Source organism: Lepisosteus oculatus, chromosome 28 (genome assembly GCF_040954835.1).
Source record: "Lepisosteus oculatus isolate fLepOcu1 chromosome 28, fLepOcu1.hap2, whole genome shotgun sequence".
In the NCBI taxonomy this organism is placed as follows: Eukaryota; Metazoa; Chordata; class Actinopteri; order Semionotiformes; family Lepisosteidae; genus Lepisosteus; species Lepisosteus oculatus.
Genome location: NC_090723.1, coordinates 3,948,269 through 3,963,020, shown reverse-complemented (window position 1 = coordinate 3,963,020; position 14,752 = coordinate 3,948,269). Strand labels below are relative to the sequence as shown.

Here is a 14,752-nt window from a genome sequence, read left to right as displayed (position 1 = left end):
GCTCCTATTTACACAAATCTGTACACAGAGACTTTCCCACATGTATATTCCTGGACAAATGTCTGCTTACCCTTCACAGAGGTTGAAAGCAGAATGGACACTTGGTAAATGATAGTGATAGTGAAAAGTGCAGTGAATGGAAAATCAGGTTAATCCACTGAAAACCTAGCAAAAGTGATTTACTTGAATATCCCTATTTCTGTCGGTACAAACACACCTTTATGTACACAAATCTACCAGTGTTGACATTTGCACAAACTTAAACATACACAATGCAGCTGTAAAAACTAATGGGATTACAACAAGTAATTTCAAACTTTTTTTTTTTTACTGTTGTTTGCAGATTAGGCACAGGACTCCATAACATTAGTACATAAATGTGAAATAGATGTAGTCTGGAAATATCCATCTATCCTGGTTGACTGATGTGCAAGGTAAAATGTTACTTGTAAAGCATTGATTAAGCATTGGGTAATATAAATGTACACACACAGACACCTTTATGTGAACACAATCAGAGTGCCAATGACATAAAAGCATAGTGCTGCAAACACAAACACAGGTGCTGTACAAAGCAAATGGCACAGACAGCAACATATTGTAGTACTCACCTTAAAGCTCCAGTAGTTCGGCTGTTGCTGAAGGGAGAGAAAGGGGGAGGAAGAGAGAGAGATAAAGTTACATTTCCACATTTTCCAAGCATTACTGCTCCCGAACTGTCTTGAAAGTCACCTACAGTATGTTTCAGAGACAGAGGAGGAAAGAAGAGAGAGCGCTCTGCTTCGCTGCAATAAGAAGATTCAAACCGAGAAGCACAGCTTGAAACAGACACACTCCAGCTGACCTCAGCTGTGACGCAGGTCAAACCAACAGCAGGTACAGTGCAGACAGATACCCTCTGCTTTCCCTCAAAGGGAGAGATTTGCACCACAGGGGCCTAGTGCTTATGAACACTAGGAAACAAACCAGGAAACTGGCATCTTGATTTATTGTCCCAGCGCTATGGAACATGGCTTTCAGTGTCATTAGGTGACTTCGCACTGTTGTGTGCCACAAAGAGACATGGACTGTTAATGTTCGAATACAAACTGACAAGAATTCTGTATTATTTGTTTATACCATGCAAGTGTGCACCCCCATGTTGCACAGGTGGTAAGCTATGCAGCCCCACATCTCTTTTCTGGATGGTACAAGGACACAAACACATTCCAGTCAATTGGTCATTTCTGGCGCAGCAGTATACAAGGAAAAAAGGCGTTCAAAGTAGCTCTGCCATACACATGCCTACAAACAAAAAGATGATCAATTACTTTATCTAAATATTTTATAAGACAGTCTAGACTTCATGATAACTCAAAGCAGTACAGTCAGAAGCACTCTACTGCAAGCACCTTGCAGACAGATTCTGATACAGAAACGCACGCTCCTGCACATCTGTTTTTATTCAGATTATTTTACAGAAAGATCTGTCTGGCCACTGTGGCTCAAACTGGTGTCTCGGTATGATGTATATTTAAATTGTACCATCATATGATTCATTTAGTCAGTTCATTCATCATATTATTAAGTGAATTTAAGCACATTTGAACTGAGCATTGGAATGCTGTTACTGCATTATTATTGCATCCCTCTATTGTATTTAGTTTGTGCTGCTGCTTTCTGCATCGTATTTGTCAACATCTATACTGTAGGTTGACCCGAGATAAAGGCATCTCCTGTCCAAATGTGTTTCTGCCCAGAGCTGAGCAGGTGCCATCCCAGACTGACAATGTGCCTGCAACATCATTCATAACACAGCAAGGGCGATGAAGACACAGTGCACCAATAGGTCCCATCCCCCTGAGGTTTGTACAAAAAATAATATGGAACAGGGAAAGATAAATCTAATATCAGGGGCTCATAGTAGGATATTCAAACCCTCAAGTGGGTATTCAAACCCCATGACCTGAGTCTAAAATGACAACTACAGAAAATGTACACAATCAATTCTGTACGCAGACACCTCAGAGCCAGCTCTTAACCACACTACAATGATGGGATAGGATTTACTGGGCCTTTTATTTTCCAAAATCAGATGTCTTATAGAAATTGTCGCCTGCAAGGCAGCTTTATGTTCACTATTTCTTCTGTTCCCACTCCACTGACTCAGCATTATTTCATGAAAATGCCAGGGGGTAGTTCTCAGCACTCCATTACATAGGTGAATGCAGAATCCAGTACTGCACTGTTAAACCGCAATCTTCATGTTTCCCAGAAACTGTTGTAACAAGAACAAAGTTCTCACAGTGCACTCAAAACATGCTGCTGCTCTGCCAAGGGTATCAGAAAAGAGGTTAACAATACGATCTGCTTCAATGGCACTAACATAGAGCCAGTCTTCGAGGCTGTACTGGGTTAGTGTGTCACTGTGGGCACAACAAGTACAGTCAGTGCTCAGAATTAGTCACAGCACCCTACACTGTTGACAGCTGGTTGCCTGTTAAGACGCTGTTATGCATGGTCGGTGTATGCGTGTATTATTTACCATCCTATTGTCTGACCAGCCCATAGCTCATGCAATTTTTTTATGTATTGCATACATTACGTGCTACATACTGTATTAACTGCCCACTATACGAGATCTTTAAAATAGAGCTGTATGTTCATACTGTATGTGCAGACTAATTCAGCAATGATACAGTACCTTACTAGTAATTAAGCTATTCCTTAGCACTGGGGATTGCATATAACAACAGCAAGACTGTCCAGGGTACATGGTTTGGTTTCCTTTCTCATTGCATGTGGTGTTGTTTTGCAAGCACATTACACAATGTTTAATATACAGTAAGATGTGAACAAGCGTCATGTGTCTAAATATGTAACACATACAGGTACGTGTCTGGGTGACTCTGTGACTTTGCCTCTGTGGTTTCCAGTCTGAGCAGGAGGCGGTGTCTCAGTGTAATGTGTCATCAGGGTTTGTTTACTATTAAGGCTTCATTCAGGAGGGAAAGTTGCCTCCAGCTTTCACATGTGCTCGGTTCAGGAAATCAACAGATCAACATCTGTTCCCCACAACACCTGGAAAGTGTTTCTCTTTACTGGCCTCTGCTGTGTGTGTTTATTTTCAGAGCACTTTAGCCCCTCTTTGCACTTCCCAGTGTAAACAAACACTGTCACTTCTCATTCTCCTTCCCGAGTCACACACCTCTCCACATGTCCCTCCTGGTGCCTCAGCTCTGTTTACAAGGACAAACGACCTCTCTCTTCCACAGCATTTGACACGTGAAGAGCCACCCTTCCAGTACCTCGGCTGCAATTCAATGTCAGCGCTGACTGCATCCCTGAAAACCAGGCGGCATCCTTATATCTGCCTCTGCTGGACTTGCAGAACAAAGCACAGACTCTGTCCAAAAAGCCACACTGCCCCAGCAGCGCATCAGTTCGCATTCTAAGATCACGAAGCTGCCCTCTCTTCTTTCTGCAACCAGTTACCTCAAGCCCCCTTTCTCAAGCCTGTACGATAACAACACACCATCATCCCCACTGCTCCCCGGCTCCATCCAAACAAACAAACACATGACAAGGGGCAGAAGGGTAAGTGTCCCAGCCTTGCACAGCCACCCCAGGCAGTCTCAGCAGCGAGCCTCCTTCGCCGACTGCTCATTCCTGGTGCTGGACGTCGCCGCTGGAACTGACAGATCGCTGCTGTGCTTGTGCATCCTGACATGCATTACAAGCAGCCCCCCCCAGTCCCCACCTCTTTACACACACACACACAGACACCGAAGAGCCGCATGCTCTGCGATCCCTGCACTGCACAGTACAGCGCACCACACTCGTCCGCTGTGCAGGTCTGCCCAACGACAACAACAGTCGCCACAACACAAAAAGCAATTAGAGGATGCACTACTCGCTTAAGGTAGCCCGGTGTCAGCTCACCTGTGAAGCACCTGCGCCTGGCCTTCCTGGTAGCGCTTCCACCTTTAGCCCAGGCTGTGAGGCTGTCAGTCAGGTGCAGTGTGTCCTCATATCACACTGACCCCCTTTCACCCTGCTTTGGTCTCTTTTTCTCACAGTGCCAGGTTATTTGTTTAAAACAACAGACTTTTTAATTCCCTCATTGATTAATGAATGGACCACATCAGCGGTAATTAATTAACTCGCTGACAGAGTCGTTTTTTCGCTCCCCAGACCCCTCCCCTGACTGCCCCCTGCTCCGCCGACCCTCCTGCCTCTCCATTCCTTCGTTTCGCGGGTGTTCACAGCAGCTTAATGCTTCTGAATTCCTGCAGTTGCAGCTGTCCCCTCTCTGCCAGCTTCTGTTGTTTCAAGACACGGTGTCTCTTTGCTCCCTCTCCTGCTCTCGTCTATCTTTTTCTCCCCCCCTCCTCTCTCTATCCCTCCCTCTCTCTAGCCTGACCTTTGCAATGTGATATCATTGCTTTCCTTATAAGGGACGGGGTTGTCGTGGTAACCATGGACTCCACCTGTTTCTATCTCTCTCTCCTGCTGCTCTCAGCTTTTGTGTGGTGATGGTGGCTTCTGTACAGTACACACAGAGAGAGACAGAAGGGGAGGGAGAGGGACTACAGTATTGTATGAGGTCACACGGGATGTTTGAAAAGGCAGGAGCACAGCAAATGAGAGAGGAAGGGAATGACATCCTGGTTTATGCATCCCTAGATTCCACAAATCTGTATAAATATTAACCCCCAAACTGGTGAAACCTGTCTGAAACGGATAAGCTCTTTCAGTCCACTTTTTTTACACAGACGTCATCAATGCCGCCATCTCTGCTTCTGCAGAGCACACAGTGGAAACACAGACTGAGGATATAGGGGAGAAAGAGGCAGAATGCAGGAAAATAGAGACAGAGAAAGAAGTGGAGAAAAAATGTTGGGACAGAGCACAGAAAGAAGGAATTCAATAAATATGACCCTGGGAGAGAAGCTGGGTGTTTACCCTGACTGGGTCCCCTCTCACCCTACACAGGGTTTGTTTGTATTTTTCCTCTGTCATTTTCCACCGTGTTTCACAGTAAACCCTCCACATCCCTCATGAGGACGATTTCAAACCATACCTGTCAGCCCCTAGACCCTCTTAACCTACACTAGAAGATACACCACTATCGGCATTAGTAGGCAAACCAGTCTCCAGATCAAACAACTGACTCACAGCAGTTTGGTACAGACTGTTTCCTGTGCCTAGAGTTAGCTCAATATTTGATTGCTGGTTGTTTCATACAGTACAAACTGTATACAGTATGTTTTCGTACGAAAGCCTGTTGATACACTTAAAAGACTGCTCATAGAAATGATATGCATTGCATGAGTCAATCCTAAATGTGCAAGGGAGACTAATGTGCTTACTAAAGTAATATTTCTGATTAGAATTTGTTCACTTTCAATGGATGCCTTGTCTTGTTTTTAACAATCAGTGGGCCAATGTCCATGATTTAAGAAGTGGCATATTGTCCAGTAAGTTTATTTACTATATAGCAGTCAGTTAAGCCTATAGTTTAACTATCTCAAAATTGAAGATCAGTTGATCATTAGTATTTCCTAGTATTTTTTTCTTCTTCTCCCAGGCAGGAGTTGTGCTCCTTTAGTACCACTCAGCTTAATGCCAATAGTTACTGATGTTTTCACACCAGATATCGGGGAATACCAGTATTTTTCAAAGATGTGGTCAGCTAGTTTCTACACAATTGCCGTGTGCTGTGCTTAGAATGACGGCACCCAGCAAACACAAAGTCGACTGAAGACAGTGAGATCAAGTCAGATCCCTCTACCGCAACTCTGGGTAGTATTACAGATACAGACCCCTTCACTGCCCTATACCATCACATCCGTTTCCTGACTGATCAACAGAAGGAATATTTATCTGCCACCTACTCCACTGGTCTAGCTGCTTCGTGGTTTTCTGGACCTGAGCAGAATGGCAGCCCTGATCAACTGGTACAGGTGCTTGCTTGAATGCAGGTTGAGCTCCATGATTCAGGAGTCGTGGGTTCGAGCCTGGGTTATGTCAGTCACTGGCCGCCTGGGACAGGGATTCTCCCAAGTGGCAGAGCCCAGTTGGCCGAGTAGGAATATTCAGACAGGACGTCTTGGCTCTCAGTAATACTGGGGCCCCCGAGACCTCCCAGGCACTTGCAAGGCGTGAAGTGCTGGCTGTGAGGGACGCACCTCTCTGCCTGCGAGGGGCTGTGGTCCTGCAACGTGTGGCTCACAAATGGGCACGTTGGAGGAAGCCGCATGTCCTCGCTCCCCCCTGTGTGAGGCTGGAGGGTTCACAGCCACAAGCAAAGGTCCTCACAGACTTTCCGCCAGTTTGGAACGACCGCGATTAGCGATTCCAAAAAGTGGACCGGTATAACAATCACAAAAATGAATGACGGAGCTGATTTCAGTCCAGTCTGAAAGGACAGCTGGTTCAGTTGGAAACTCTGGAGTGAAACGTACTGAGATCCCTTATTTGCATGAAAGCTTATTTGGATACCCACTGAGAGAAAATGCCCCCCCTTTCAGTATCCAGCACATGAACAATGTATGGTACATTCATGGTATGTGGGGGAAAAAAAAGTGTTCACAAAAAAGAAATACCTGTTACTTTGTCTTTTTATGTGAACAATTATTTTCCTTTTTCCCCATGTATCAGTCAAATGAATGAGCATTTGGAGTTATGGCAAATGTATTTCTGATTTCCAAAAAACAGTTGACATTTATTTAGCACTTTTACAATCAGAATCAATAATCAGAGAACTGCATGACAAAGCTCTAAAGTTAATCAGTCTCCACCTTCCAACAAATGTATATCTGGGTTTTGTTTCATCCAGGCCCATAATTAATTAAAGTATCGGGATTTAGTATTAATGGGCCAAATGCACGAGCTGTGCCAGGTATTTATTTAAACACTGATGACTCAGGGCCGTGGTGGCCAAGCTCAGTCCCAGAGATTCACAGGCCCACAGTGCTGCTAGTCATCTTTAACTCCCCGTTTGTTAGAGACCAGCAAAATGGAAACTCAGATGAGACAAAAACCAGAAGCTGCCCAAGGCTCTTCAGCTCTAAGCAGCCAGGAATCATTCTCAGCACTGGCTTACTGATCTGCCAGGCCTGAGATGGCCAACTCCACGCCTCAGGATTTAGTTTGGTGACTTAATCCTGGAGAGACTACAGTCTGTCAGGGTTTACAGGTTATGTATAGCCCTCCATGAGTGAAAAAGTCCTTAAGGACTGAATGAAAAATAGAAGACACACTGGCTCCCCAGGACCGGGAGTGAATATCAGTGATTTAACTAATCAGTCTTGAGGGATACCGAAGCACTGATGAGAAGCAGAATAACCTGCTTCACTGAGGATCTCACAGGCCACCTCTGATTTACAGTTACTTATCAATCCCACTGGACTGTCCGATGCCCAGGAACGGGGTTAGCCAATACTGATGTATTAAAAGGCCTGTCACCAGCTCCTGCTGCTGGGTGGGGAGTCTTTACCTGCTCTCGGACACGGTCAGGCTGCCCCCTCATGCTGCCGTGGGAGGGGGAGGGAGAGGGGGGATGCTGAGGGGGGTACTTGTTCTTCAGATGGTCCATGAAGGCGTCTCGCTTGCGCTCCATGTCAGCCTTCTGCAGCCCGGTGAGGGCCTCCAGGCTCTGGGCAGCGATAACAGTGTGCCTGCGCTCAGAGGTGTGCACCAGCCCCACGTTGGAGAAGCGCCGCGTGCCGTTCCCCAGCGTGCGGTACTCCCGGGGGTACTCCACGTCGTCCGTCGAGATCATGTGACCTCCGCTGCGCTCGGGATCTGAAGGGAGCGGGGAGAGAGGGGCGAGGGGCACAGACAGGCACGCAGTCGCAGAGAGAGACGCACAGGGAGAGCGGGACAGAAAGAGACAGAGCAGAGCAGGGAGCACTGTTAGATACGCAGCCCCCACAGCAAGGAGCCAGTGCCCCGCCTTCATGAATCCATCGTTTCAGACAACAAAAGGTGCTTCAGTAACACATCAAAGAAACTAAAAAACTAAAGCTTTCATTTTTTATTAATTTAAATGCAGGGTTTTACACTTTTATTGTTTTATTTTGAAGCACAAATAATTGCTTTTAGTGGACTATAATATTTAAGTTTTCAGTTCATTAGGACAACTTACTTTTTTTTCCAGTGAATACTTTTATTCCAGAGAACGTAAGTAAATAGCTAACATATTTCATTAAATTTCCTTTATGGCCTAAAGTGCAATTAGTATGACTCCAGTCTTTTTTACAACAGAGAATTAAGTGAATTAATTTCAGCCTTGAGACATGTCTAGGCCACTGTCTAGGTGGCCTTTTATCACATTTCCAGACTACTTTGAAAGCAGACTACATGGCCTTGAATTAAAGGGTAGCAGTTACCTTAACACTGGAGACCACTGTGCTTTGTGTATGAGAACATCATGTAATTATAATGGAATCTGCTGTTTCAGTTACCTTGCTTTGGAAAACAGGCCCCAGTGTCCGCTAGAAGAAAAACATGCTCAAAGTTAGTCTTCTTGTGACTGCAAAGAGTGAAGACTTAGAGTGTATTAATGAAGAGCTTAACATAAGGTCATGGTTTGATTGCCTTGGTTATGTTTTTCCTAGAATAAATTTATAAATGTTTTTCATAGAATAAATTTAAGGCAACTTTCAATCCTTTTTTAGATTTTAAATGAAATGGAGGTAAATATTGGGTGAAGCCCAAGCCTGGTCAATAGATTTCTAACACATTTCCAATATATACATGAATATTCTTTGTAATGTATCCAACTAAATTGCAAACTAGATATTGCTAGTGCATGATTTTTTTGTTCTGTTCAAAAACATATAAATGAACAACTCTAATGAACTTGATGTGGACGATAAACACATTAGTTTCTTTGAGCATCACTGAAGCACATCTCTGAAACAGAGCCCGTGTGCACTAAATGGAGTAAAACTACACGCACTCCAAAAGCCCAACTGTGTTTTAGAGTTCGGTGTGCACTGTAGCTCCCATATCTTGGATACATCTAAACTGTTCAGCCTGGAACCAGAAACCAGACAGATTGGTGTTTTTTCAGTTCCAGCTATCAAAAATGGGGCCAGCATAAATTTATTACTGAGAGTAAAGCCTTGCATCTGTGCCTGTAAAAGCAATAAGGGCATCTGCATTTGTTCAGTGCCCACAGCTCTTTGCCAGTGCATCTCCTGGTGAATGCTGGGTGAATGGCATTTTGTCAATATAAGCAGGATAATGAAATACCGACAAGCAACATGGTACTAGTTGTAGGATCCTACAAGCCAGCTGGAGCCCTCCCACCTTCTGCATCTCTTCATGTGGTTTGTGGTCCCTTGTTTCACTAACCATTATCAGCCAGGGCAACTCTGCTGTCCAGAGCCAGTTCAGCAAAGGGGTGTTCCTGACAATTTCACTCACCACAAACACAACTATACAGTGTCTTTGGAAGAATCTTCGTTTATCATCTGCTGGCCAAATTAGGGTAAGATGTGGAATGTCTACATTATATTGTAACTGAACGTACTGCATGATCTGTCATGTAGTCTATACTATAGAAGCTCACATGAAGAAGCTAAGAGCAGGCAGGGACCTGATGTTGCCATAGTTTGCACAGAATACTGAACCTCAGCAGGCAACCGCCTCCACTGACACTGAGCCATGCTATTTGCTGTGGTGACATTCTCTGTCCAACACTCAAGCATGCCACTGTCACACAAGCACCCAACACACTCACATGGCATGCTGTCCATGTAAATGCCTGGGTGAAAATGTGCAATGTGGGGCCAGGCTCAAGGATTCTCCCTGCCACCCAAGGGAACACTCAGAACCCACATCGGGACAGTGACAGCCTGACGCCCACGGCGCCGGCACCACTAGCTCAGCCAACACAGAACAGACTGAAAGCATGTCAAAGTTCCACGCCACAGTCTTCAGTAGAGGGAAAGAGAATTGTGAAAAGCCTTAAGGAGACTATCTGTCACAATGTGTTTTGTGCTGCTGTACCCAAGGCTCAGAGATTCTCAGTTAGAATCCAGAGAAATGAGGAATTTCATAAAATCTGTTTCTCCTGTGCTAAAGACTGTCAAGGCAGCTCTTTGTCAGAATCGATGTGCATTCATTATGGAATAAGACTGGTCCTTGCATTGAAGAATTTGTTAAGGATTCATAAGCATCTGGTTTTGATTTCAGACTCTTCAAAAAAATAAAAAACAGTTCTAATCTAAAGACCTTCAATACTGAATATCTTAAGAAGTATTAACAAAGCCAGACATTATAGTTAACATGAACTACCTGTATACTAGCTATCTCACTTTGAAAAGAGCTATGAAAAATCTCCACAAATTTTCCCTGCTTCCCTGTGCTTTGAGCCATCAAATGCAGTCCTGCTATGTTAGTATTACAGCAGCTTTGGCAGTTCTCTTGAATTAAAAAAAAGAAACATGATCTTTGTGCAAATTATGGCCACACTGGGTCCCTGGTGACATGTGATGTGTGAGCAAGAAAAAAAGGCAGCAGACGACCTGCAATAGAGACCCCCCTTCCCACAGACATATTGGGATACAAACAAGTTCACTCATCAGAGCTGGTCACAGAACCCAACTTCTGTCATTGTAAAAAAAACACTTCATTTAAAAGTATCCATACACATTTTTACATACATCATATATGGCATTACTCAGGCATTGCTGTAAATTATGGAAGACATTTTTCATGTTCATTTTTGCTATACATTGTTATCATGCACAGAGTGAGACTTTGGGAATCAGCAGTGCAGTGAGGTGGAGACACATGGACATGGTGAGATGGGAATGGGTGTGGCAGACCTACACACCTTCTAATCACGGACAACAATCTGTTCAACAGGGAGCCAATGAAAAGGGACTGGAACTGGGAAACGACACTGCGAAACTACTTGACGTCACCTACCTAATTTCTAGACAAACAGACAGGCAGGCAAGCAGACAGGTAAGGCAGAAAAGCAGGCAGGCAGACAACTCGACTCTGAAGACAATGGAAATCCAACTCATCTAGACAGCAGAGGGGAAGAGTTCACGCCAGATGCATTTATCCCATAGAACAAGCTCAGCTTTGAGACAGTCTACTGATGAGAAATCCAATTTCTTTATTCTAAAATTCTGATCAGCTGATTCCTTTTATTTGGACCTGCTGTAGGTTTGTTTGGCTTACTGTTTCCACTCCTTCTCTTTTAAATCTTAGGTCTCGAGCAATCTATCAAACTGCTAAGTAAGCGGTTAACAAACTAAGACTTTATACATTAACCCATAGTACAGCTCCAGATGCCTTCATGCAGGGCTCAACGTTTGCCATGAACTGTACTGTAGGAGGTGTTACTGCAGAAACATCCATCCCTTCTGTAAAGCAGAACACATGCATGACAGTAACTCCAAACAATCCATCAGGAAATAACCATTACAGCAGAGGAAAGGCAGTGTAATAAAGGAGTTAGCAACGAATACGGTGACACAACCTTTGTATCTAGCACTCGACAGGACCAGTGAGTCTAACTGCACATCACCACTAGATTCCCAAGACCAAGAATTTTAAGATGAGAGCTGTCCTGTCTCACAAATTCACATCTCTGTTGCAACACAACTCCTGCCTGACAGCAACCACAGCGTAGTCCTGCACTTTGCCAGGATGTGATCTGCAGGGTTTGGTACAACTGCCAGACATCCCTCACAGTGGGCTGGACAGACTTCACTCTCTCACTCACACATTCATAGTGACCTGGGCTTTCCCACAAGTTACACTGTGTGTGTCTGTAAACTGTCCCCTTCAGGCGCGTGCACGCGCCCTGTGATGGACTTGCAAGCCATGCAGGGTGTAGCCCTGCCTCGCAGCCTATGCAACTGGGACAGGTTCTGTAGACCCGTACCAGGACTGCTTACTGATAATAGATTAACTACAAATTAAATACTTTATTGAATATACAGTCTTATTGTGTTCAGAAAAGTGAAGCAAATATTGTGCTGCAGAAAATGCTTTATGAGCAACAACCTGTTTCTTTAAAGTATTTGATCATTCATTCTGCAGAGTGCTGTTAAGAGGCTACACCCAAGTACTTCTGGATTTGACCTAAGTAGTAAATAAATAGTAACCAGAGCTCCAGTGACTTCTCTATAAACTCAGAAATAAGATGCAGTCTTGGCTGGAGTTTATGACCATGTCAGCAGACTGGAGCTCTATTTAACGTAATAAATTGCTGGGGACGCCAGGTTAAATCCAGCAAGTTCCCAGGACTCTTAGTGAATGCTGACACAACATATAAGTTAATATATTATACCTGTGTCAGTTGCAGTGAGTTTATTGTACATAAGCAAACTTTTTCTCTCCTTTCATTGGCTTCGCTTCCTTCCTTCGAGACAAAACTAAAAAATTCTGAAGAGTGTTCACAATTTCAACCTGTTGGTTAATTTTGTTTTATATTGTTCGCTCATCATCATCATCTATCGTACTGTTGACACCATTGTGTAATAATCGCTAATATACTGCAGCCCTCAATTCAAGCTTTCAATTCAGACTTCATTTCATGAAATGCATGGCACATGTTGCTCTGAAATACCATATAAAAAAAGCGATAGCCTAAACGTGTCATTCCAAATACGCCGCAAAACTCGTTTGCCATTTGGGAGATGGATCTGTGTTTGGAGCGCACCTTTAAGGAAAGGTCAAAGACAAGTCAAAAACAGAATGTGAAAGTGAAAAAGCCTGAGTGTAATGCACAGTAATTTAAAAATGAGGCCATTCCAGTAGCTGATCTACAAGTCACACATCCCAAAGGCAACAGTCAGCGATCACTGTGAACACCTTGTGCTCAGAGGGTGTCAAGTTGAACAGACTCCTCTGTGTTTCGTCTTTCTCTTTAGTACCATCAATACAGGTGCACCTTAATATATTATTTAAATGTACCAACAGTGGCCCTACAGCTGACAACACTGTATAAAACAGGCCCTTTTAGTAGATATCTTCCATTTGCTCCACATCTCCTTCTAAGAGAAAAGTATATATACTGTATATACTGCTTCTGCATTCCCTATGATCACTAGTGTGTAACTGAAGAACAACAGAAAGCAACTAGGTACAATAAACCATCATGTCAACATAATACCCACTTCATTGCTACACATTAAATCTGAACAAAGAATCCCAGAGAAGGCATTCATCCCTGAAGTGATCCGATTGCCTGGTTCTCTAATTAATTTGAATGCGAGTAACCCCCCCCCATCACCCCTTCCCTCCCCCCGCCTGCACACTCCTGTTCTCCACTGCAGTGAGACCTCTCTGTAAGAATTCAAATCAGACACAATTACCACGGTCTGTAATTAATGCCTAATGTGGAGGGGAAAAAAAACTAGCATTTCAAGCACAAACCAGGACTTCAGTAACAGAACTTGGCAGTTGCTGTTTTTTTTAAGTATTTTATTTTTACAACCATTTTACTTGGGAAATAAGCAGGGTGGCCAATCTCCCAGCACTTCCACTTGCTGAAAGTTTCTTCCTGCTGCCTTAGTGCCATTATACTGACACCAAGCTGTGTAACGGGTTATTAACAAAAGGAGAATTTATATATCTCCCATTGGGTTCTGTCTTTTCTCTACAGGTAAAATACTACAACGTGCCACAAGCCTGAAACCCTGCCTTTGGTCACTATATTATTCACCATACACAGTGCTCCACGGTACAATACGCACAGAACACAAAAGCAGATAGGATGAATTTTCACAGCGGCAGCCTTCAGTATTAAGAAGATGAAAATCTGGATACCTTGTTGCTAATTAAACTCTTCATTCTGATGTAGTTCGTTGGATGTGGTGCAGAAGAAACATATCAGACTTGAAGGGCACAAATGGACAAAACAAACCTCTCTTGCCTGGCTGGAGGTTGGATTTTTTTGTTCCTGCGATGGCTGTATCCACAGCTGTAGCTCCTTGGCAGCCTCTGTAAGGCCAATCAGCAAACATAGGAGAAAACAGTTGAAGCACAGCCCAGTAGGAGGCGAACTCGTTCAGTATCTTCAAAGCCAGCCCCTGTGGGGCAGTGAGGAGCACTGTGCTGTTTGATCCCCTACAGGGGATGGTGCCTTACAAGGTCTGCCCATCAACACTCTGCACCAGATGCAGAAAGAGACAGGGCTGGTAGAGAACTGCCCAAAGTCACTGATTATTAACCAGAGTCCCTCCGTGTGATGTACTGCACGGTCTGCAGAGCACACACACAATGGGTAAGAGTGCACATGGAGGCACTGTTTCCAGGACAGCGTGTGAGCCCAGGTTTGCTGCAATGCATGTGGAATGAGAGCTGGTTTAATTATTTATGCACGCAAAATAAATCAGGGACACCTGCAACGTTCTTGTGATACCAGATTGTGGTGAGAGTGGGGGGGCAGGGAGGGGCGGGTGCTGGTGGCAGGACAAAAATAACGCAGAAGCAGGGGAGGAGTGGAGGAGTGGAGGAGTGAGAGAGAAAGGCACCAGAGGAAGGCAGAACAGAGAGGATGGAGCGATGGTAAGAAAGAGGCGAGATGAAATACAGTGTGTTACTTTAAGTAATATTCCAGGGCAGTGAAAGAACGGGGTCTGAATTAATACTGACATGTATATACCCTCTCAACACAAGAAGCAGTAAATATTCACGACATCGCATAGGAGGCAGGGCTGGCAACCTGCTGTGCCAGACTGACGTTCTCCGGGTCTACAGCACTTCTCTTGATATTGGGGCGGCTCACATCATC

General features: G+C 44.3%; 1 protein-coding gene across 5 annotated transcripts in view; it reads right to left on the bottom strand.

Annotated features, from left to right (window-relative positions):
- srcin1a (SRC kinase signaling inhibitor 1a) overlaps positions 1-14,752 on the bottom strand; it is a 139,101-nt gene that overhangs the window by 61,649 nt on the left and 62,700 nt on the right. For all 5 annotated transcript variants that reach the window (XR_011183948.1, XM_069185783.1, XM_069185784.1 and 2 more), the window contains exons 2-4: positions 8,451-8,480; positions 7,481-7,788; positions 612-638 (exon numbers count right to left, since the gene is read on the bottom strand). Coding sequence is in view for 4 of the 5 variants with exons in the window: in XM_069185783.1 (XP_069041884.1) it covers positions 612-638; positions 7,481-7,788; positions 8,451-8,480 (365 nt within the window). In the remaining variant the exon portion in view is untranslated. The remainder of the gene's footprint in view (positions 1-611; positions 639-7,480; positions 7,789-8,450; positions 8,481-14,752) is intronic.